General features: G+C 34.8%; 1 protein-coding gene across 1 annotated transcript in view; it reads right to left on the minus strand.

Annotated features, from left to right (window-relative positions):
• Positions 1-491: 491 nt before the first annotated feature.
• Positions 492-26583, minus strand: part of LOC131573608 (mitochondrial inner membrane protease subunit 2-like) — a 405788-nt gene continuing 379696 nt past the window's right edge. The window contains exon 6 of the mRNA XM_058827711.1: positions 492-970. Coding sequence (XP_058683694.1) covers positions 851-970 — 120 coding nt within the window. The 3' untranslated portion in view covers positions 492-850. The remainder of the gene's footprint in view (positions 971-26583) is intronic.

Genomic DNA, 26583 nt, shown 5'->3' on the forward strand with positions numbered 1-26583 from the left:
TCACTTATAATGTGTGCAGAAGCTTTACTGCCTTTTCACAGAGTATATTTATAATATTAACTATATACTAGAATATTAATTGCATATTCCTTATCTAATTACACAGTTTCAAAGAGATGTGGCAATAAGTACTAATGAAGATTTACTCTACTAGAAAAATTAATTAAACACTGCCTTCAGATAATGTAATATCATTTGTACCTTTTGACTGAATATCTAATTCAGAAAGATATACAGGGATTATTTATATAAAACAAATTATTTTTATACTGAAAAAGAAAATAGAAATAAGTAATATGTACTCAGTTTAATAATAGAAATAAGCTGCATTAAAAACATTTCACCTACAGAAGTACTAATTCTTCATGAGTACTAATTATAGGACAACCCAAAGTTGCTTTGGATATTTTGGATTTTTTTTTTCCACATGCAATCAATATTAATAAAGTTTCCATGCAGTTATAAAAGTTATAAAAGAAACAAGATGAATGTACAAGATCAAAATAGTTTATTGAAGGTTTTAATAGTTTCATGTCCAGAGAAGCACAGGTATAAGCCAAGCATGTTACTGTTTCCTGAAAAAAAATGAACATTCAGTCCTTCTACAACCAATTATTTCAAACTGAATTAATATATTATGCCCTCATGTTGGAGATTATGAAAACCCACCAAACAATAGAACAAAGAAAAAAAACATGAAGAGTTTTTGGTGGCATTGTAACATTAAGATGTCACATCTATTGATATGACACTGATGTCAAAAGCACTTGGCAAAGCTCTTGGAGGCGATGGTATAACCACTGCAGCTCTTTCTGGTTGGCCTTGGTGTTTTCCTGTCTGAACATTCAGATCACTCTTGCTCTCTGTGGAGTGGTTTGCGCTCCGGAGGCAGCACTGGCTGTAACTTCTGCCAACGATGTGGAGGCCAGAGAATATGAGTAGCTCGGGCATGTAGAAGTCCAAGAGAAACCTGCAACCAAAATATAACCCAGAGATGTTATTAGGTAATGCAAATAAATCAGTATGTGAAAAGTACAAAGCACGTGATGATTTGTTAGAGCAGTGGGAGAATACAAAGCAGAAGAATGAGTACTCTCTCATGCATGTAATGAGGAGAAAAGAGAATGTGTTTCGTAACAACTTATTTTCCTTTTTTTTTTCATAAAACATTTTTTTGGAACTCAAAACAGCTTGCTGAAATGCACTGTCTGTAACAAAAAACTAAGACTGTTTTTTTCATTTTCAAGAAAAAAAGCTGCTCAAAACAGGTGAGGCATTCTATAATCCACAAAAAGCTTTTTGATTATTAGTTATTCTGGATCCAGAGAACAAATTTCAAGTATCTATTTTGAATAAGTTCAGCAGAATCTGTATCTTGGATTTGAGCCATGTGTACTAACCACACCAGGACAGTGGCTTTTTTATACATGCTGTGTTTACTATTTACCACTCTCCCTCAAGAATCCCTTTGTTTTCAACCAAAAATGAAAATTACTGTGAATTGTAATGATTTCCCTGAGGATGAAAATCTATTTCTCTACAGATCAAAACCTTTTGAAGTGCTAGCACTACTTAAACCTAAATCATATGTTTTGCAAACATGTTTTACCGTCTTATTATTTATTATTATTTATTTCAATAATTTTACTTCACTAATTTTACTCCAATAAATCAAAATGAAATTCAATTCTGATATTGCTTATAAATGAATCAGAGATAAAATTGTATAGAAAACAGAATTGCTTAGAATATCTTAAGTAAATTATAAAAAAGACACTTTTCATATATGGTATGAAAATGGCTAGACTGAGTACAGTCACAATTTCAGACTGAGATAAGACAGTCCATACTTAACACTGAAATTAAGTCATTTTGTATGGAGTTAATCTCAGTTAATTTGAAAAGCCTACAGCATAAACTTCTGCATCTTAAATTATTTGTTTAGACTTGTAGAGAAAATAGCACATAATAAGCATCCAGAACCAGCAGAAGAGTTATAAAGGGAACAAAATCATGGTTAGAAATACTGGAATGTCTGCGTCTGTGAAAAGATTGAATAATTTAAACTGGTTCAAAAAATAATGATGGAAATCAAGTCCAACACAGGTAATTGAACATAAGCAAAAAGTGTAGGCTCTATACTCCATATTAGGAACCACCAAGAGAAAAAAATGTATACTTGCTTTATTCTTATAATTCAGTGATCTGGTACTGGCTGTTGTAAGAGCCAGAAATTAAATGGATTTCTGGTTTGAACTTGTACTTTGCTGCTTAAATTCCTATGTAAACTCAGTTCCATTCAATTTCTCATTAAAAAAATAAAAAAAAAAGTGATTTTAGTAAGCAGATAATTCAGCATTTTATGCAAATAGACAGCAAATAGGCCCCTAGGAATATCTTCAGCTAATTTTCTTGATTTAATTTCATAGGATTAATGTATATTCACCAGTCTCTCTCCACTACATAATCAAATCAGTGAAGCTGAAGTGGTATATATCTAATTCCATATTCTGTAGCTTGATGAAGCAGGTGCTGAATTACTTGAATATAATTTGGTTACTTAATAACCCATGATATCTGAAAGAATCTGAAGTGGATCACTGAATTGAAGTCTAGTATCACATTTCACTTGCTTGATCCCTTGCAGGGATCACTTTTTCCCAGATCTGTTATGGGTTTTTTTCCCTATGTTTAAGCAAAGGACAGGCTGCTAAGTGACAACTCTTTTTCTATTGCACTGAGCAACATTTTTTAATGTCTTGACACACTTTTGTGTGGTTTGGTTGATATTTATGGAATTCACAGCATCCTTTATCTTAATTAGCCCATAAAGTGGGCTGCAAATGTACTATTACCACGTTGGGTTTTTTCCCTGAGCATACTGCATGATAGCACGCACATTACAGGCTGGTGCCAAAATATAAAACCACAGCAAATCCCACAGCTGCATATAAAATGTGACAGCATTAGTACAGAGAAAAAATGTTAGAATAGTCTTTTCAAACACAAATAACATCTCATTTTGAAAGCTCTGTGTTTTTCTCAGTACATTGCTTGTTACTGATGTCAGCAGGAGGTCTGCAAACAGACTGAGAATATAATAAATGAATCAAAATGTGTTTTAAGCTGAGGCTGGGCATAATTTTGCCCAGAGGATTACTTCTACTGACCATCACCTGCCTTGAAACTAATAAAGAAGTCTCCTTCCTATAAACATGATTTACAACATGACTAGAGTTAAAAACGAAAACCAGATATTATTGGGTGATGGAAGCCTTTGCTAAATAACAAATTGCACTGATACTATAGGACGTCTTTTATAATAACTTAAAGGTTCACTTTAAAAGCACCTTGATGTTTGACTTCTGCAAACAACCATAATAACTTTTTTCCATTGCCTATTATTATTCTGTACTTACCACAGCAGCCATGAATTTCACTGAGGAAGAACAGAATTGTTCGCAGAGAATAACCTGCCCTTGTTAATGGATTTACCCTCATCAAGGTTAGATATGAATGAACTCAGAGGAGTGAACTAAAAGGCTACACTTTCTGCTGTAACAGTGAAACTCTGAGATAATCAATTAATCACTTCATTTATAAACATTATTTTCTCCCATTAAGTAAGAAAAATAGTTTATCCCCTTGAAACACTGTTTCAAGAAAATCAGTACTTTACAGACATAAATTCTTTGAGGAATGTGTTTCCTTTCCATCAGAGATGCCAGCAATTAAATAGTCAAGGGTTATTTCTATGTTATAACCTACTTGTTATTCTTGCTGTGGCAACAGCAACCGTTATATTGAATTAAATACATATTATTGTGCCTGAGCTGAGCTGTTTAAACTTTTTTTAATCTTTGAATATTAAGTTGAACAACTAAGTCACTTTGTTAACACAGCAATTTTATCTGAAAAGTTTTGAATTAATAATACTGTTTTGACACTGCTACTATGCTAAAAGCATATTTCCTCAGTGTCTGCTTGTTGTTAGTATGTTAGTTGTATGGAGACTGATTAGTTTTGGCAGTGCATTAGAAAGAGGATAAGCCTAAGACTGATAGTGCTATCTGCAGTGGTACTTACAACAATCTTGCTGGTTTTGTCCTAATAGGCTTGGATAAACCACCTTTATTAGTATGAAGTCTTACAATAATATCACTTCCTCTGGTTCTAAAATATATCATGAAAATGGGAAAAGTAGTATTCAGACTGTACAAGAGACTGTATACATGTGGAATTCAGTGGAGCACATCCAAATTTCTATGGAAATGACAGGTATTCAGTTCAGATCTCAAGAGAAGGGACAGTCTAAAGTGTGTGATCCTATGTGCCAATTTCTGCTGGGGTAGAGTTAATTCTCTTCACTGTGGCTGGTATTAGACTGTGTTTTGGACTTGTGCTGAGCACAGGATTGATAAATTTTTTTTTTTTTATTGATGAGCAGGGTTTGTACAGACCTAAGTCTTTTCTGCTTCTTGTACTGCCACTGCAAGGAGACTTGGCATGCCTGAGATGTTGGAAGGAGACACAGCCAGGACAGGTCACCCCAACTATATTCCAAGGTATATTCTAGACCATATGACATCATGCTCAGTATGTAAAGTTGGGCACAGTAGGAAGAAGGGAAGGTTTGGAGTGATGGTGTTCGAATTTCCAAGTCACCATTACATGTGATGAGGCCTTGCTCTCCCTAAGATGACAGAGGGAAGCAGTGAATTAATTCCTTGTTTTGCTTTGCTTGTGTGAATGGCTTTTGCTTCTACCATTAAACTGTCTTTGTCTCAATCCACAACTTTTCTCTCTTTTCTCTCTTTTTACTATTCCAAGTCTCTCCTAGAATCTGCTGGCGGGGGAGTGAGTGCACAGTTGCATGGAGCTGGATTGCTGGCTGGCATGAAACCACCACATCCTAACAAGGCTATGATTACAGCTTTCCCAGAGAATGTAAAGTTTACCCAAACAGCTAAATTCAAGTCCTGTATCTCCTAGTCATGAGTTCACTTTGGTTTAGGAACGTTCCCCACAGATTTTTCCTTGCTTCTTTTTTCCTTATGCCTTCTTTATTTTGCTGTACCTTAAATAGCCAAGTTTTCAATTTCTGTGAAAACTCTGAAACAACGAAAACAACACCACTAAATAAACCCTGAGAAACAGCACTGCAGAAACAAAAAATCCAAACCTTAAAAACTTAGGAAAAACCTAGACTTCCTAATTTTTCAGTTTTCTACTTGGAAGCAATAACCACATAATCATAGAACTAAAGACTACTTTGACAAAGACCTCTAAGATCATCGAGTCCAACCATTAAGTCACTGTTCACCACTAATCCATATCCCTATGTGTCACATTCACATGCATTTTGAACAATTCTAGACATGTAATATGACAAAGAGACAAAATAAAAATGCAAGAATGTTAGTACCACTGTATCACAGCCCTGCAATTCAGTTTAGCCACTGCCAATAACAAGCTGTAGACCTTGTATTGGCTCTGCAAGGCCTCAAGATTAATTTCTCAGGATTTGTCTGAACTTACCACTCCTGCCTGGAGTTTTGATTCAGCTTGTTTAACTGCAACAAATTTTCTAATGATCAGGTGACTATTGACTAATTTGTTATAGTTTTGCTTATACCGCTTGTATTTGCTCATATTTGCATAATCTTGTGGTATAATCAGAGATTTTACATATACATTAAAAAGTAAATATTCTGTATAGGATGAAATATTTGTGATTTGCAAATAATAATTAGGTATATAGGACCGTATGCACGGGATAATAAAAATAGGCCGAAAAAACCTAGCAATGGTCATTAAAAAAAAACAACTGACTCAAAAGAGTTTTAAGGTGAGCAAAGAGAAAAAACAGTGGAAAATAGCAAGGAATATACTAGCACAAAATAAAATATATAATAAATAGAGACATAAAGCGAAAATCAATAAAGAATAATGGGTAAAAAATGTTAGAAAATGTGCTAAATTAGTGTAAATTGAGAAAGAAGAAATCATTGACATCACAATTCTCCTAATGAAGAATTCAGGATGCCAGGAACTCATGAGAGCACCCTTTTCATGTCTTTTTGAGGAGGATGGGTACTGCCAACCTTGGGACCCAAAGGGGCAGCATACCACTGAGACAGATACTTGAAAGTGATTGTGTGGCATTTTTAAACTGTTTTGATGAGACTTGTGTATTAATTTTATAATTTTTTAGTGCAAAGGGTACCATCATTCTCTGAACTACCCCTATAAACAGTCAGTAAAATACTGTAAAGTGTGGTTATTTTAATGCAGCTGTGACTCAGTGGCTTCTCATATCATGGAATTTTCCTGGTTTGCTCACAACAAAGTTTTGACTGTAACACTATGTTACTTTTAATTTTCTGAGGCTACATAAATTTTCATTAAGTGCTGCAAAGTAAAGAAAAGCTGTCTTTCTTTTCCTTATTTGATATTTCTCTTCATGTTTTTCTGAAACCAAAATGGTGATTTTGATGAAATGTTAATAAATATATTTCATTATTTTTTCCATTAAAAAACCCCTAAACAATCAAAATTAGAAAATTAAATTGACTGTTTCATGATTTCCTCACAATGCATTTTGACTTAGGGGGATTGTGGCTGAAATTTTAGCTATTTCAATAAAAACATGAAATATACAGGAAGCACTTATATCTTTGTAACACATGATGTAATAATCACATTTCAAAGTATAAAGTAATTTTGGAATGTCTAGATCAGTCACAGAAGAGAATAATAAGTAAAAGTAATATCATGAAAATAATGAAGCACGGCAGTAACCCTTAATATTGAGGCAAACACAAAAATCCTCTCTGAGGCTGTACTAAAAAAAGTATTTGGATATGAATATATTTCTGAAGAAGTATATGCAGTATATTCAATATATATTCTTGTTTCATCATATTTCAGCCTAGCAAATAGTCAACACACCTGTCTTCTGGTCTCATTAATAAATGTTTAAATTGTGCAAATCCCCTAAAAGAGAATAATAGCTACTGAAGAAAATAGAAACAGAACTAAACTACAAGTGCCACGCTACCTGTGTGCTTGAGAAGTTTCATCAACAGTGACAAAACTACAATTTAAAAGGCCAGTCTCTGGTAGTCACTTTTGCTTTAGTCTTTTATATTCTGGCAATATTACACAGGCCTCTCAAATGTCATGGCCAATGATAAACATTTGATAAACAATGATAAACCATGCTAACATTTTTTCAAACTAAACAAAGATAAAGCAATAGAAACAATCACAGCATTTCGATTTATGTTTTCTGTTCTCAAATGTAGTATATTCTCATATTTTTTCCTTCACATGCAGGTTAGTTAAGCAGCTTTATACGGAGCCTTTCATGCCATAGATGGCACTATGGAACATCATCTATGAACAAAAATTCCTTCTTGAATTTTCTGTTTTTAACAAAAACTTTGGGGGTGATCAGGAGGAACTCTGGAGCAGAGGGGATCTATTTGGACTATATTTTCCTGGATGGATACTTGCCAGTTCTGAGAGAGGCTGTGAAAGGTGCCAATACACATAAGATGAAAAATCCTCTACTATGGCAAAACCCTGAGTGATTTAGAGATGGCCCCATTTGAGCAGGCATAGAGTTCCAATAAATTTTTCCAAATCTAGTAGTTCATTACCCTACTACCCATATTCCATCAGCCAATTAGCTGCAGATGGATGATACTGATATTTCTAAAGACTGGGAATGGCAAATTTGCACAGATGTTGAGAACTGTGTAAAGGGACCGGGCTAATGAAAAAGGTGAGAAGAAGTTCAAGAATATTTCAGCCTTCAAAATCAAAAGAAATCCTTAAGATAGAAACACTGATGTAACTACACAGTGTTTCAGCTATAACCGTAACAAAAATATAAAGCCTGGAACAGCTATCTGTGTCAAATTAGATTGCATGTCTTTAAGAAAGGTTGTGGCACTGGGTTTTGATATTAGATGGTAGCTGTAAAATGGTCTCACAGAGAATTGCCCCAGTAAATTAATCTCTCAAAAAAATCCATACTTTAATAGAAAGTAAACATGATTGCTATTTCATTTCATCTTTTGTACATAGTTGAACCTTGAAACAAGTACCATCAAGTGCAGTAGTAGAAAAAGAGCTCAATAAAAATAAAATCCTGTGGATTACAGTAAAATCCCAGAGAAACCACTTCCTCTAGTAGAAATATCTGTGATAATGAACAGTGACAGAAGAAACAAATATCCTTCACCTCCTTCTTTTATGAATCCAAGAATAAGGCGAATATTAGAATCAATAAATTATTTTGTAAATAAACCAATACCAGTTCTTTAATTTATATCGGCTGACTGAAAGTTGATGTAGCAAGGTGCCGATTAGCTCATGAATACAGAAAGTGATCGATTCCTTTCTAATACATAGCAAAGTGCCAGCATATTCATTGTTCTTTCTTCTTGTAACTGAAGAAATCAGAACTAATGGAGCCACACAGATCTAGTGACAATGAAAAGAATGCAGCCCATTAATTTTGTTACTAAGTGTTCCATTAGAGTTCCATTAGTTCGATAGCTGAAACAGCAGCTCCAGATACAGATAAAACGTCCCATATGTGTTTTCTTCCACAGAGCTAGTATATAATCAGTAAAGGTCCATACTAGTTATCAAATTTAGAAGGGCCCATTTAGGTAGAAAATATATTTTTAAAATCTGAAAATATATAAATGACAATTATTTTAAAAAAGCTTTAAACAGTGAAAATATACACTTAAAAATGATGCACATATCGAACATAGGCACAGGCAAAATCACAAAAAAATGTGTACAAGAGACAAATGTATTTCAAATGCAATGTTTGATTCCCAGAATTAATAAAATTCCAAAAATAAATAAAATGTTAGCACAGAATAGATGTATGACATTACTATAACTATTGTGATTGCACCCATCCAACACATTTTTGCAAATTAAGCTATTCATATAAGAAGAGGTGAGCACTGCATTGTAATGGTAACTCAGGTTATTGACTGAATTGAAAAAATGTACTAACTATCAAAATAACTGGATCGCACTCTCATTTTTCTATCACATCTAAATGCTTATATAAACCTAAAGTTACCAAAGAGGAAAAGGAAAGAAAAGGTCATGGAAAATATAATATATATTTCACGTATGAAATTTCTTTACAGTTAAACATGCAGAAAAAGACTAGCTAACACTGAACCATAATTGAAATTCAAAGAAGTAGTGCAGATTTAAAGGAATTCAGTATAAAGTAGTGTATCGCTTATTCATCTCTTGAAGAAATCAACTGTCAATGCCATTGCCTAAATTAAATACAGTAACAGTACATTAAGTACAAGAATCCCATGAACTGAATTCTATTTCAATGCTTTTTCTTAGAATTGTCATGGCTATATTATTGAAAAGGCCACTATAGCTAATTAACTTCACTCCTTCACAGATTTTTCTGTGTTTTCTGTTCTCTAAAGACATATTTTTAAAATAGAGGTTAGCATATAACACAGCACTACTATTCTTTTTCCTTCAGTAAGTATAGCAGTCTTAGCAAATACTCTTTCTTGTTTATGATTAACAGAGCCATTATGCTAATAGGTCTGCAAAAGAATTTATAAACCAATTTATTATTTATTTTAGATTTCTAGTAATAAAAATGGTACAAGAATTTGCTTAGTGCACAGCTTTGTATGCTGCATATACATAAAAATCATTTAATAGTTAAAACCTTTTAATATTTCACTGGATGATGCACAAAGTTCCTGACTAAATAGGATTGTCACTAAGTCATGTAACTCAAGAGAAAAACAGAATGTACTAGCAGCTTTCATGAAAAAGACACACATAAAAAGCCATAATACATTTGCAATTCAATATTTTAAGAATTGATAAATCAAGTGGCAGGAAGAAAAGGATTATTAAAACACATTTCTTATCTTCATCTAGAAAGTATTAGCTTATTTCAAAATCTATGCATATTAATTATTTAGGAGTACATAAAAGACTTCAATGTGAATTCCTGTTCAGCAACATATTGTATCAGTGCCACCAGTCAGAACAATGTCAGGCTTAGTGACATTTTTCAGCTTACAACACTGATATCGATTATGTGCATTGTCTTTCTTCATTGGACAATTAGGACACCAAAGAGAAGTGCTGTACATTAGAAATTGAGTTGATTTCCAGTTTGGTGCCATTGCATGACATGAATTCCATTTCAGCCTGAAGCTTTGGCAAACACAGTGGTACAGTGCAAGGCACTCAAGCACAGGAGTGACAGAGTGGCCCCAAGAGCTCACACACAACCCAGGGACTCAACTCCTCCTCTCACTATGCTGCTTCTCCACCAACACAGCTCACAGGCTGGTCCTCAAGCAGAGGACCATGCTCTCTGCTCTATTGCCCCTCCTCTGCAGTTCTCTGTGCTTCCAGAAGAACCAAATTCTGCATCCCACCCCTGCACTGTCATTTACCATGATGCTCTGTGCAGTACAGGCGAGAGCCCTGGTGTGCTTCTGATCTGCCTCCACTGCACGCTCACAAATAAATCAGGCCCTAATGCAGCTAGTGTTCAAAGCTGAGCAAACAAGCCAAGATGACAGGTGAAATTCCACCAAATTTCTGTGGAAATGCACAACTGTGCCAGGGATCATATATGTGCAAGCTGGGAGAGATGACATTTCAGACCCATTCAGGAGAACTACAACGATGGGAAGGAGTCCTACTGTAGAAGGAACCAGTAGGTTTTAACTTCTAGATACACTCAAATTCTTCTTCAAGACAAGTGATGTGAAAACCCCCCATATGTTAGTTTCAGCTAATTTATATTCTTCACATATTTTCTAAAAGCTCAGAAAAATACCTGATCTCATGAGTCAAAAATCAGGCTAAATTTATGAGCTTAGAGAAGTACCAAATCTAAAGAATGTCATGAAGAACATCTCATCCCACTGATGTCTTTTCTGTCTGTAACAGTAGCTCCAGCCTCAATAGCCCCATCAGTGAGCACTGTGATTGGACAGTATTGGGAGTATTTGGGAAAGTTCATTATTTTAAATTTTCCTTGGCAGATGTGTTACAGTAATTATCAAATGCTGAATGAAGAAAGAAAAAAAAAGAAAGGCCAGCAGTAGCCAGAAAAGTTAATTTAAGGGAATTGGTGAAAAATTAGCTTTTAATTAAAACAAAATGGTACAAGACCTTATGATATTACAACTGTTACTGGGAAAAGCAAGCCTTTTCTAAAGCTAAATTTCTCAGAGATTTTCAGCAACAGTAGCTTGTATGTATAGCAAACACATCTGTCAGCTGGCTCAGAGTTTCTGTGGGTTTTATTACATCTTTTAGATTTAGTCCGATAAAAATGAATTTGTTGCAATACTCTTCATAAAATACTTTTTATTTTCTTTTACCTTAAAAAGACAATTGTTCAATAGGCTATTCCACTTAACTAAATATTTCAAAATATCCTACTGTGAGGCTTGTCTATATTTTCTTTCAAAATGGCGACAGAAACAGTTTGACTTACAGAAAACATGCTGTTGGCAATATGAGCTATGAAAAGCAATGGGGAGTAAATATTCAAAGTGCAGTTAGGATATCAAAATGTCATTAAATAGCTGCGTGATATGTTATTAAAATTATAAAAGAATTTTTAATAGATCTCTTTGTGTGAGGATGGCTAGAGCTTATCTAAATTGGTAAATTTCACCAAGATAGTTCTGTATACGTAATCTTCCCGAGTTTATTTACTGGAAAAAAAACCCACAGAAATGCTTTGAAAACATATAAATATTTTTTTCTTCCTTAAAGCTACAATAATAGCTATGAATTTAAGAATATGAAATACTTTCTCTCTTTTCTTTATCTGATTTATCCTGTATTTTTCCTAAAACTGTGGAGAAGAAGATTAAATTTACTAAACCCAGTCTTTACTGAGAAAAAAAAAAATCTTAAAAACATTAATATTTTTCTTATTCAAACTTACTATTATTTAGCATTCTGTGTTTATGTAATACAGTGACACTTGTCAAAATAGCAGGCTTCTTTGTATAATTTAAATCATATAGCTATCCTTCTACTTCATAACAGAATTTATGATTAAATAATTGACACTATATACTTATGAATATATTTTCTCCAGACTACATAACTAATCCTCTCCAACATTTTTTTTTTCTTTAGTTCACTCCTGATTAGCTTAGGATAATGGAATAAGAGGTTTTGCAGAGGAAAAAAGTTTAACAAAAATGTACCAGAAATTTAGAATGATACACATCCTTATCAAGATACAACCTTTATCAAATACTGTAGCAGTCCTTTCTTGAAATCCTGAGTCTACAAGGACTGCACATCTTACATGTGAGATGACTGTTTAGCTCTCCACAGAACCGTTTAGCTCTCCACAGAAACGTCCCTCAGCAGTGGAACAACAGTGCCAATGGAGAAGCTGGTTTTGTGGGGCAGTGACATGACAGATCCAGTCCCCAGGCCTGGCTTGTGCCCCAGTAGACTCAACCAGAGGAGGGGCAGGGGACCAGCAGTCAGCTCCCTTTGGTTGTGGGGACATCAGAAAAACAAAAAAGGATGGAGGAAGCCCACATATGAGTTCCCTGACCATTATATTCCAGGTTCAGCTAATTGGCCTAAAGAGAGGTACTGCCTTCTGCCCTTTGAGATGCACCAGGAAACCTCTACTGGCCACTGTGCCTCCTCATTCAGAAGGGCAGAGGCTTCTTCAAAGTCCTGGGCTACACCTTCACAAGGCACATAAAAATTGTGTAAGACTCATTAGGACATAGCAGAAAATCAGCTTTGTAGACAGCTAGAGTTCCCCCATGGCTCTCTTCAAAACCTTTGGTATTCTTGGCACACACCAATTACTTTTTTCTGTTTTACCCCTGATCTCTAGCCTTCTTTGATACGTCCTTGCAAAACAAGAAAGGATACTAAACCAAATTACTTAGTCACAGGCTGCATCATTTCAAAATAAAAAAATACTTTAGCCAAATTCAGTAAGCAGTTCAGTGACTGGAGGCCAGGTGCCCACCAAAGCCTCTCTATCACTCCCTTGCTTAGCTGAACAGGGGAAAGAAAATGCAACAAGAGGCTTGTGGTTGAGAATAAAGACAAGGAAATAGCAGTCACCAGTTACTGTCATGAGCAAAACAGACTTGACTTGAGGAAATTAATTTAATTTATTTCCAATCAAATCAGGGAAGGGAATTAAGAAATAAAAACAAAACTTAAAAGCACCTTTCTCCCACCCTCCCTTCTTTCCTGGTTCAACTTCACTCCCAAATTCTTTCTTTCCTCAACCCACAGCACTGCAGGACTGGGAACGAGGCCACAGTCAGTTCATCACACATTGTCTCTGCTGCTCCTTCCTGCTCAAGGGGAAAACTTCTCACACTCATACCCTGCTCCCATGGAAGACAATCCTCCATGATCCTTTCCAGTGTGAGACAGGTCCGTTTTGGAGCTGACTGGCATTACCTCTGCTGGACACACACAGCTTCCAGCACACACAGCTTCTCACAGAAGCCACAGAGTCCTGTCCCTGCCCCCCAGTCACAGCAAAACCTGGCCACACAAACCCAACAGAGGTTTAATCTGCAGCTTTACCATCAAGATTTATATTAATCTCAAGGAGAAACTAAAACTTGTCCTGAGCTCTACATGATAAGCAGGAAAGTAGTGAAGACTAATGAATTCAGTTTTCTGCATATGTAATAAAATATTCTCTCATAGTCATAATCAAGCCATAGTTCAGCAAAGCATGTGCTGAACTTTAAATATTCAAATAATACACTTGAGCACATTATTAAAATTAAGTAAAATAAAATAAAATGAATAAATTTCCATGGAGGTGACGATCTAGATTTATTAACTCTTTAAATGACTCAATTTTTCGGATTATATGTAGCTATTAAGCTATTTTAGCAAGATATAACCACACAGGACTGCCAGGTCACCAGTACAGGAAAAGGATTAGCACATTTAGGATTTGAAAGATATACATGTCAAAACTTTACATGACTCAAACTAATTTTTTACATGGAACTCTTTCACTTCCAGTAAGAAAATCAATGTGATTAAAATTCCTTTTAATCCTTTTAAGTGCTTACCGTTATAACAAAATCACGTACAAAATATGCTACAAATCCAATGTTTATTTTGTATCTCAGTGTTTTGGGGGACAAAAATCACATTTTCGTCAGCAGCAGACTGTGAAGCCATCACCATTGCTACAATGCCTGAAGATCCAAGTCTCTCAAATTAGCTGAGGAGACAGCAGCAGTGAAATTGCAGACAGCACAATCTGATACATTTTCATCAGTCTGCTGTGGAGAAAATATATTCCTGTATGTTTACTGAGCTGTTTTTTCTGCTTCAGGATCTTAGCATTCAAAGCAGATAAAAAAATTCTCCATATTTTAATGAGATAATTATTAATAGTTCATCTTCTTTCTTGCTAGAGTACTAAATTTCCATCAGCTATAGACAAAGGCCATGTGAAGATGGCTATTACAATTACTTTGCAATGGATTCTGGCAACCTCCCCACAGCATCCTTGTTCTCCCATGACTGCACAGCTTAAGTAACCCTTAAAGTCTGAGCTTGGTAAGGACTCAACACTTTTATTTCCAAAACATTTTGTGTATTTTCTTGTTCAATGAATCTAATGCATGTTTTTCTTGAACAGGCAAACCACCAAACCTACACAAAGAACCAAAAAAAAGGCTCCCATGTCTGCTTTGCTCCAACTTTCTCTCAGTGACCTAAGTTCTCATGCTGTCTGGAGCCACACAAAGGCAGAAGTGAATCAGAAGCTGCCTTGACCTGAGAAGTCTGGTGGTATGCACCATTAGCCCACTTGAATAGAGAATCAGTCTTAAACTGGAGTCAGCCACACTTGTAGTGCTTGTAGACTGGAGGATGTGACTCAAAGCATGAGTGAAATACATTGATCAAAATCATGATTCTCTAGATGCAGAATGCAAGAAGATGAAAATTAGTAGCTAATGATAGTGTAGTTCATATCAAATGTGGACAAATGCAGAACCAGATTCTTAAGAGAGCTGGACTTAAAAAAAAAGAAAAAAGAAAAAAAAAAGATGTAAATAGCATCTAGAATAGTGTCTAGAGCCTTTTTATAGGAGTTTAGAGATGCTTGAACAACCCACATCCTGAAATTAGAACACTTCCTTCCCAAACATCAGAAATTATATAAAATTAGTGTTAGCTGCAACTGGAAAACATTCCCAGTTAATACTAACACATTAAATAAGAAACCAAGAGCTTCAAACTTATACTGAACAAGATTAACCTTGAGCATCCATGGCAACAGCAGAGTCCAGTGCAGCACCTGCTGTGTTCTGCAGCAAGGCAGCTTTCTCCTCAGTCTCAAAATACTACCTTATATCAGTTTTCTTCATAGTCCCTGCAAAAACTCAGCTGAAATTAATTCCCAGATAGTTTAAAGCCCTTTAGTACACATTTACATAAGGTACTTTTCATGTACAGATTGTATCTGGATAGAATCTTGATGCTTTCCTCCCTCGTAAGTCCAGCCACAACTCCTGAGTGACCTCTCATATGGTGTCATTCTGGAAGGCTTGCTGTCCTTCCTACCTGTGTGCCAGCTGGAATCAATTATTTATCTGCAAGGCTTCCCAGTTGCTGGCTGGTAGCATTCCCCAGGCAGGAGAAACCAGCAGCCTTCATCCACTGCAGCACAGAGCAGGACCCAGCTCCAGCTCCCAGACCCTCTGCTGCCTCGCTCCATTAAACAATGGCAAGGGAATCCACCAGGAATCCCCGAATGCTGTTTTATGAGGAGGGCTGGAGAGCAGGGCATAATCACAAGCAGAATGTGGATGACACAGAACAGAGAAACAATTTCTAAGACACATTAATTTCCAAGTTCAGCCAAAAGGTTTCAATGTTTTTTGGCTTTCAAATGCTGAGGTTATAAGACATTCAAAATCTGTTAAGTAAAACCCATTCCTTACAAGTCTATGTTTTTGCTGGCATGTACCATGGCATTGCTATCAACACTTTTTAGTCCCTAATATTTATTTCTGAAAATGCTAAACCAAGCCCTCAAGCTAATGAAAATGCTAGACAGGTTGTTACTCAAAATGTACATACACAGAAATGGAGATTTTTTTTTCAAATCAACTTTCTCAAAGGTGTGACAATTAAAAAGTTGAGTCTCTACTTACCATTCTTTAGTACTTTATACATACTCATTTACATAATGAAAAAACACACGTAAAATACTCCTTTTCTTGAGCACTATAGACATGAAGCTACCAAGAAAAATGTCAGAATCTTTATTAATTCAAATTGAATCTTTAACAAAATTTATTGCTCCTACAGAAACAAGGTTGAGCCTATCTGATGATTACAATTTTAGATTTCTTACTTAGAACTATGTCAAAATTAATTCTTATTTAATGAAGTTTTTGAAAAGGGTTTAAAATAGCAAAATTCTGAAACATGCTCATTAGAACTATTTGTAAGTAATTAAAAATGATAGCTTTTAAATAACTTGTGATTGGGTCCTAAAGCCATTTCAGAAATAGTGCTCAGATGACAGCCTGTCACATAAATTTATGCTTGATACATGAGCCCTGTTGATCACTATAGTGAAAATTTTATTATTCCCTTGAAAAAAAAGAACTTAAAATTTCTGTTTTCACAATTACTTTTTCCTTCCTCTTCTCTCCTACTTTATGACACTGTCAGTGACATGTCAACTTCATGACACCTAGGTCATTGACATTATCTTGCTGAACACTAGAAAGTCATTAATTACTTAGTCTGTCCTCCAACTTTTCTGCTATCAAAAGCCACTGTTACAATGTAAGAGAGACATAAATTGAACAGAAAAGGTAACCAACTGCTCATGAAAATGTAATTTTTCTGTTTGACAGAGACACTAACATGATGAGCTATGGCATTTTTGTGTAAAATCCTTTTTGAATTTGGAGTGTGTCACATTCTATCACTCAGGAGTCAACATTTTGCTCATGACATTGCACCCATAGGGAAAGCTTGGGTGTGAGTTTTTGTTTTGTTTTGCTATTTTAAGCGTATGGCAAGGATTACAGTAAAGATTCTGAAAACTTCTCAGCCTTCAAAGTGTGGTATAAAAATTCTCTTAAAAAAATATATCCTTAAATATGAAGTGCCCTTTATTTTTCATAAATATGACATTTAAAGTACAGAGTGTTTGAAAATGTGCTGGCCAACAAGAACATCAAAATCGTTTTTGCTAACAGTATTTCTTTGCTATTCTACAGAAAGCCAGTTAGATGACAATAAAATAAATTAAAAGTCAAAAATAAGAGTTTATTTATTCAATAAACCAGGGTCAGTGGTAGAAATTAAACATAGAAATTATTTATTTTATTTTATATTTTTTTGTAATTTATTGATTGTGGTAATAATTTTTAAGGCTTTTTAAGAGATTAGTTCTTAGTTCATTGGTGTTTCCTAAAGAAAACAAAGTTCCCAGGGCTAATTATGTATATGTGTGTGTGCGTGTGTGTGTATTTATTTTCTTTTTAAATAATGATATATAATGCATATAAAAAGCCACAGTCAACTGTGAATTTCTTAATATCTTATTTTGAGGTATAATTTGAACATTGACTGGAGCCTGGAACCTGTCCTCAAACTGATTAGTAACTTAAAAGCTTGTTGCCATAATTTGAGAGGACTATTCCTGTAAACCAGGGCTATTGCTCATGTATACTGATGCCTGAGTCTGACCCTAAGATTTATTTAATTTCTTCTGCAAAATGAGATATTAAAAAAAAAGAAAAAAAGAAAGAAAGCAACAACAGATTTATAGAAGATTGTAAAATGCATAAATCACACACCACCTCTTGAATCTTACAGGCTTCAAATATTAATTTGTAGGGCAGTGTGAGCAACCAGGCTTAAAAGTATTTTTATTCTGATACAAGTAGATGACAGTCCAGTAGTGCACTACATTTTGCTTTTGATGAAGACTGTTATTTCCAACAGTCATAATATGTAACAATGCCACAGCTTGTCACGACTCATCTGAAAAACACGAAAGTGTGGGAGAAATACACAGGTTTATGAATGTCACTATTACACAGGCACTGTTTTTCATGGTACTTACTGAAGTGCTTTTGTAAACCTGCTCCTATTCATAGGGGCAAAAAATGGAGAAAAATATTTAGAGAAATTCTGTTTACAAGGGGAAAAAAACCAATCTAAACCTTGAATATTTCGCTTTGTATTACAGAATTGTGAATGCTACTAAAAAAAAATATTTTCAGCATTAAAAAGTGTCACTGACCTGAGGGACTTATTTATAGCACTTGTTTATCTAACAGAAGAAAGCCTTTTGCAAACAAGGAGGAACACTTTTCCCTCCAAAATTTCTGAATCTCCTATTTATGTAAGACAAGATACAAACAGTGAGCAGCGAATTGCCTCACAGGCATTACACTCAGACAGCTATTAGAATATAGTGCAGACTACTGTAAAATTTACAAGACTGACCTAGAGCTTATTAGATTTAAGGGATATAATTGCATTTGATTCAATAGACATTGGATTTAACCTCATTGGTATGTTCCAATGTCTACTGAAGCCTAAGGACAAACACCCACAAAAGGAAACATATGCAGGCCCTTTTCAGAGCTCTTTGAGTGGATGAAGTAATAGATTCAAATATTTTTAGCACTGTCATCCTTGGCTTATCCTGTTGCATCTCTTCCTAATTCAAGGATACTTGTCTTTCCATAGAAGTTCCCTAGCCATCACCTGAGAATGATTTCAAGTAATTCCTCTGTATTTGAATATATGTTGCAATCTTGCCTTCTTTAGAGAGATTTCCTACACAAACATCTCTTTGGCCCAAAAAAAGGTTCTTGAATGCAGGAGGAATAATAAATGAAATACCTTAGGTACTTTAATAGCCCTAAATTAACTACATGTACTTGAATGAGACACAAAAAGATTGATTCAAGCTGGCAATTAATATTTTGTGCTGAAGTGCTCTGATGCCCAAAACAGAGAGACAAACTTGAGAGATCAGTGATTAATATTAGATATTAACCTTATTTGGGAAAGTTTAAGAAGCATATTAAAGTTAGTAAACTAAACTTATAAAATTGAGTTTGAAAAAACATTTAAGTCTAATGAAATGAAGACTGATTGAATCAGTCTTTTTACTGGATCTTCTGTTAACATTCTCCTGAAATCCCATGAGATATTCAGCAAACTTGGATTCTCTCATCTAAGTTAATAGCCTAAAACTAACGTCCTGCTAAGCTCTGTAGACCACCAGTGGAAAGAGAGGACCCCGACATTGTGATGTAGACCAGTAGTAAGTTGTGTTAGTTTTCCCCATTTCTCTCCCTTGACTTTTGAGGGAAGCTAGGCAACTCTGATATTAATTTGGGTGTCTCTGCTCAGGGTTTATGATTAGATTAAAAGAATCTGGACTTCTATATTGACTTAAAAATCATGTAATATTCTCCATTAAAATCTATCTGTTCAAAAGATATCCTTTAAATAAATGCAAAACATCATCTGACTTTAAATTAGCTTTCTAAAATTACTTGGGCTAAATTTAGAGAGGAAAACAAAGATCCCTTCACTGGCCCAGAACCTGCATACACGAATTGATATTGCATTTTCCTGTTTAACAAATAATTTGTGGGTTTTTTCCTTCCTCAAAAAATTCTCAGAAGTCCTTATTTTTTATACTGCAATGCTAAAGGAAAACAGTAATATCTGCAGGTCAGTTACTGAGCATAGGTTACAGGGTTTGAAATCTTAGTGACCTTGAGTGGAGTCAGGTTCCAAATGAAATTTGTTAAATACCATTATGTTACGTGACAACTCTGGGAGTCAGGGAATAAGGGAACAGTAGAGCCAAAGTCCCTTGGGGAAGTCAGATAAAATGTAGCAAAACCTGTCTAAATAACACATTTGTTATATCTAGTTTTGTTGCTTTAAAATGGTTTGCTCAGGAAGCTGCTAAGCTCAGAGGAAGAAATCACTTCATCTCAGCAATCACAAAGGCATTGTTGTATACTGCCTCTGTTCTAACCATGGCAACACACTGCCACCAAAAAAAAAAATTTAAAAATAATTAAAAATCAGTGATGCAAAACTAGATTAAAAATATTCATTTCAGAATTAAAGCATAACACATTAAATCCAAATATTTCTTGGCTAGAATTTAATCACACAATTTTTTATTTTATAAAACTCTCAGTTTAACCTCAGTTCCCAGGTTTTCTTTTTTAGATTCCACTTCCAGTGCAGTAGATATGCCATGTTTTCTCTATGGGACTACATCTGAAATGAGTCAGTCACTCTATACTACTCACAGTTGAAAGAACTTCATCTAAAAGTACCTTAAGATTGAATCTTTTGTGTGAAGCCTGAGCAATCTGCAGCCAGTGAAGAATAAAAATATATTGAGGACTCACTGCCAGAGATGCAATTGTGAGATGCAGAAATAATTGCTGGAAAATATCAGAAGCTGGTGTGCTAGTGAAAGTTTGAGTTTTGTCTACTTTAAAAGACTCTGTGTAGCCAGCCTTACATACTTTACTGTCCAGAGTGCCTGGATAGTAAAAGAAGTATCATGTACAAAATTCATCAAGAACTGCTCCAACATATTAATAGCTGAGTTTTAACAAAAAAGAGATAGGGCTAACAATTATCTATTTTTGTTTCATTTTTACACACAAGATAAAGTCACTGTCTGGCTCCTAGATGATAATCAAGCCTAGTTTTACCCCTACTTAACATGCAATGCTTATAGTAATTTATGGTTATAAATATTATATAAGTTCCTATTAGGATAATAGTGATTATAGGTTTAATTTTTCACAGGTTTTCTTCAGGTTTAAATAAATCTGAGGTTTCTATTTTTAGTCTGAAATAGAAAAAAAAGGAAAAAGTTATACTGAAGGATTTGTGCAGGATCTTTATTTCTGCAGGTAGTTGATGAATATTTTCTCTGAAAAGCAGTATCTCTGAGATAATTTTCTTGCATTTTATAGTGTTCTATGAATTATAGAAGAATCCACACTGGTTGCCTATGTTATTTTGCAAGAGTCACTATTCTTTTTAGAAGCAGACTGAAATAAGGAAAATTGAATCATTCAAGCAGTCACTTGCTGCCATCACCCTTGCCCAAGGTAAAAGGAAAGTCAACTTGAAAATTATTTTGAGAGATACAACAGGTTAAAATGAATGAGGTCACTATTTCTATGAAAATAACAGCAAAGATCAAGCAGATCAACAATTGAGACTTTTACAGAAAACTGGATAAAATGATGAAGTTCCTAGAATATTGTAGCCTTTCCAACTGAAGATCAAAGAATGTCAAGTGTTTACTATTTCTGTATAAGTCAGTGACATGCCTTAAAATCCAACCTCCTTGTCAAAAACAAAATTAAAAAAAAAGAAAATCTAATAAACTATCAGCCTTGATATCTACAGAAATTGTAGGATTTTTAAAAAAAGTAATGAGAACTAAGACATTAAAAAGCCTGTACACAGGCTGGTACTACTGGCACTGTTCAGAAGATCCAGTGCAGGTCCTCAAAGCTGTTCACCTGGGGAAGCTGCAACTTTTTGCAAAGATGAAACTTAGATTAGACTGCAGAGCAAAGCAGCTCCCACTGCTCATGCATCAGGGGGGACTCTGCTTAACAGTGCTATTCATCTCATCAAGGAGACACTCATTTTACGATAATTTGGAAATGCCGTTCCATCTGTGAGATAAATTGCGCTTCAATCTCACAAACACCAAGAACTAAGTAGAAGTCACCTTCACTTTTTCTATTTTTATTTAACATTAATTTTGCTGCAAGAGGCATGTAATCCACAGCTTTCTTGTGCCTGGCCATTTTAATTTTTGATCCTTTTTAATACACTGTAATAATCAGTCTATAAAGTCAAATTACTCAGGTTAAAAATGACTGGCATCTCTAGACTCAACAAACCCCAGCTTAACAAATTGTATGACTGTGAACACTATAATTTCCTATGTAAATCCATATCACCCATTTTCATATTGTCTCAGCTTATACCTTCATTGGGAACACAGCTTTGCTCTTGTAAGCAGAAAAATGTAACAAATTACGGACCACACGAATGCATAAATCATTGCACAAATATTAAAAATAAAAGTGGAAGTAATCTGCTGTTAAGAGAAAAATGTGGTTTAACACCTTTACGTATCACTTCTCCAAGAACAACCCTGGAAAATTTTGTGTGATTGGATTAAACAAACCTTCAGTTTCATGGTAATTCTGAATGTCCCTGGAGACCCTAGTAAAATCATTAATTTCTAGTAAACAAGAACAAGGCATTAGTGATATCATTCCTTAAGATATACAGGAATTATACTTAAGATTTATTAAGTAAAGCTAGGATTAGAAAGAAAAGCAATTGGATTCTCCATTTATCTAATATTTTGCTTTTATCTGAGTCTTTGTACTATGTACCTTTCCAAACCAATTTTATGTTTAATAAATAAGGCACTATCTCAGTAGATTTGCTAAGTTCAAATTCAACACCTTTATGATAAGATGATAAGGATGTTCTGTGTCTAAAAAGATGCTCCACTAGAAATGTGCCTAGAGGCAGGACAAAGTAGCTTTTACCCTGGGTAAATCACAAAATATTATGAAATGCACTATATTAAGAACTATAGCAAGCATTAATATTTTTTAAATTTATTTTCAACTATCATGCAAAGTTAAAAGCTCTTTTTTCCCTAAACTGCATAAGAGAATCCTTCCTCTGCTTAAAGCTAAGCTCTTTTAAATAGCGCAGTAATGCTGAAATCCTAATTCTGGTGTGGCTAGTTTATACACAACCGGTAGCCATCTAAGTGCTGATCTGAAGCCACTTGCAATATGCCTAATAAGGACTGATCAAAACCTTCAGCAGTTTCCTGAATTATTTTTATAGAAACCACAGGGGGGGAAAAAAAGTAGTTTGGATAAATTCACAGAATAATGTATTTACATATTATTTACACTAATAACATGTTTTAAAAAAAATCCCCAAAAGCCATGCAGTAGACTCCCAGCATAAAAAGGTCATAGACCTGGCTAGAGAGAGTTCAAAGAGAGACACAAAATTGATCACAGGGTTGGAGCACCTCTCCTATGAAAGGGAGGCTGAGAGAGTTGTGGTTGCTCAGAATGGAGAAGAGACCTCAGAGCAGTCTCCCAGCACTTCAAGGGGCCTAGAAGAAAGTTGGTGAGGGACTGTTTACAAGGGTATGTTGATAGAACAAAGAGTAATGGCTTAAACTAAAAGATGGTTGATTTAAATTCAATATCTTTAATAAACTCTTTAGTGTGAGGGTTCTGACACAAAGGAAGAGGTTGCCTAGAGACATTGTGGATGCCCCACCCCTGGAGGTGCTCGAGGCCAGGCTGGATGGCCAGCAACTTGTTTTAGTGGAAGGTGTCCCTGCCTATGGCAGGGGGTTGGAACTGGATGATCTTTAAGGACTCTTCCAACCCAGGCCATTCTATGGCTCTACAATTCTATGATAAGTCAATACCAGATAATACATGTAAACAAGACAATGAGAAATTTCCATTGTCCCCATTTAGTGACCTCTAATATGTGTGTTCTGTGCTTTAGAAACTTAAAAAAAAATATTAAAATAAAAAGAATCTATTTTTCTCTGCACGAATGAGTGAAATTAAAAAACTAGATCAACCAGGAAAAGAGCATGAACAAAGGAGAATACAGTAACATATGAAAGAAAGATAATTTCTCCAGTAACAGTATGCAATCTTGTACACTTGACAACTCAAATTATTTTGAACAATGAGTAATTTACAGCTGTGAAAAGGCAAGCAAGCACATTCCTTCCTTCATTTATGTGTTTTATTCCCCATAGCATACAGCAAATAAATAATATTACTTCTAAGAAGACATTTTCTGCCGTTGTCATTTGCACCTTGAGGAAAAGGATCTTAATATCTTTGATCTTATGAACAAACCTGCTTACTTTCAGGCATTCCTCCCTTTTCTCATTCTTCATAATAAATTCCACAAATTTTTGTGTTGTCACATGTAGTCTAAAGAAGAGCTATACACAGATTTAGGTTTTTAAGATTCTTCAAAGGTAGGGCATCTGTGCAGCAAGTCATCTCCTGTTTGGGGAGATACCTTCTTGTCCTGTTCAATGTGGAAGTAAATCCTGAATATCCTAGAAAGCAGATTCAATTCAAAATACTAAAAAATCTTGAAAGTTACTCAAAATGTAAATAACTGGTGACTTGTGTATGATTAAAATTATACAAGGTTAATCATCAGAATCCAAATTTACAGTCTTTTCCACAATGGCATATTACATATTAATTAACAAGGCTGAATACTTGGTATTTTATATTAGCAGCAGTGCAACAAAGTGTAAACTGTGCAACCTGGAACAAAAGTCTAATTCCAATAAAGCATTCAGTAATATAGTTTAATAATTTGACAAAAATACATGCAAGAAAGAATATGTGTGTTGTAGCTAAATGTGGGCACTAACTACTTAGTCTTCACTCTCTTTACTCTTAATGGTGATAGACTTTAAGACCCTGCTGAAGCACTTTCTACAGAATTCATTTATTTTTCTGGTTTTGCATTGACCACAGATGCACCCTAAAGAGATAATCTAAATTAGCTTTTGGCAATACAAACCAGTGCCATTTTTAGCCAATTTCCCAAGCAGGTGACCACAGACAGAGGTTCATGTGTTCCTATACATTGCTATGCAAATATAGAAAAGAAAAAAATATATATTGTTGAAAGATAAGACTGAAAACTACCTAAAATATCCCTAAATAATGACTGTGATCACAAGGAACTAGATAACCAGTAGTAAGTAAATCAGACCTGTTTGTAGTTAAAAATGTGGGTTAGAATTAATAAACCTAGAAACAATCTTGGGACGCTGCAATTTTAGCTGCTGCCTCTTCCAACACTTCTCACAACTGTTGCATTTCATTGATGATTTTACCATCTGTCCCAAAAACTAAAATACTTTGTTTAAATATATAAAAACCAGACAGGCAACTCCATTATTACATGCAAAGGCATCTCTAGATCTGTAAACACAAGCTTAAAATTTCTCACCACTTTTGAAGTTCTGCATGTGTTAACAATTGTGAGACTAGAATGAGCTTGTCACCAGAATGGCCTAATCTAGGCTTTGTCATGGCAGTGGAAATTAATACAAAATACCTCCTGGGTTGTACTAAGATTGTATCAAATGAACTGCCTTACTTGTTTGTACACATCATTGAGACATTTCAAAGACAAGCTGGGAAGGTCTACTAAATTGAACCCTCATCATTACATTCTTATTCCTGTATGTTGTGGACAAGATTTGGGCAATGTAATATCTCTATTATCTAAAACATGATAGTCATGCTTTAAGTCAGGTAAATACAATCAGAAAAGAAATCAAAGGAACATGCTAAGCTATAGAGACCCCATAGGTGTTGCTTTTCTCTTACAACTCTTTTTGTAAAAATTTTCAGTGTAGCACTGGGTATTAAAGCTTACATAAATTTTATGCATCCTAGTGATGGACATCATGATGGGCAATAGTGATATAGTGTGCAAAAAGAAAAGAGGATTCATACTTTGTGGAAAATATCTGTAACTTTTTTAAGTGATCCTGTTCTGGCAGCACAGAAATGTAATCTAAATTCCTATATGAAAATTACAAAAATACATTAAACTCAATTTTATAATAAATTGTTTCTGAAATAAGATTATCTGCAGTATTTCAGCTCAGAAACATTTCATAACACCCAAATTCCACCTTTTGAGGAACAGACATTCTAAGTAAGTCTGGCATGCTTTTAATTGCAGAAGCACATGTACTCTTTTAAAATAAAATTGTTCAGTACTCAAACTTTTCAGGGACCACTTCATTTAGGACTCTGAGGGTGATATCAAATTTGAATTGACAGTTATGATTTTCAGGCACATTTCCCTCTATAACACGTACATTCTTCACACTTTAAAAAAATGAAGACACAGTTGCAGCTGCTGCCTACTGATCTGTGTGCACTGAGAAGAACATCAACATATTCAGCTTATCACAACCGTTTGCAAGAGCATTTTTGTCAAGCAAAACTATCTCAGACCATGAGAGAACTGATGTCTCAGTTGGATTACTTCACTAACTCTTCTATAACAGCATAGAAGGGTTATTTTAACTGCGACTATGCAAACAAAACCAAAAAATTCTCACAGACTGTTAAACAACCCAGAAACCTCATCACTTTGAAATCTAAAATTGTTTCAGGCTTGAGGTTCAACATGTAAATAAAATCTAGAGGTACTCTGAATACAACAGCAGGAAGAAAATTATAAGCTTTAATACTGGCTTCTTTCCAAAGTACAAACCATATCTCAAACATCAAATGGGCGTTCTGATGCAGAATATATAAAAAAAATACTGATAATTTTTATAGATCCATTCCTCAGTGAGTCACAGTAAACTTCATAATATGGTACCATTAGGCT

This window comes from Poecile atricapillus, chromosome Z (genome assembly GCF_030490865.1).
Source record: "Poecile atricapillus isolate bPoeAtr1 chromosome Z, bPoeAtr1.hap1, whole genome shotgun sequence".
NCBI lineage: Eukaryota > Metazoa > Chordata > Aves > Passeriformes > Paridae > Poecile > Poecile atricapillus.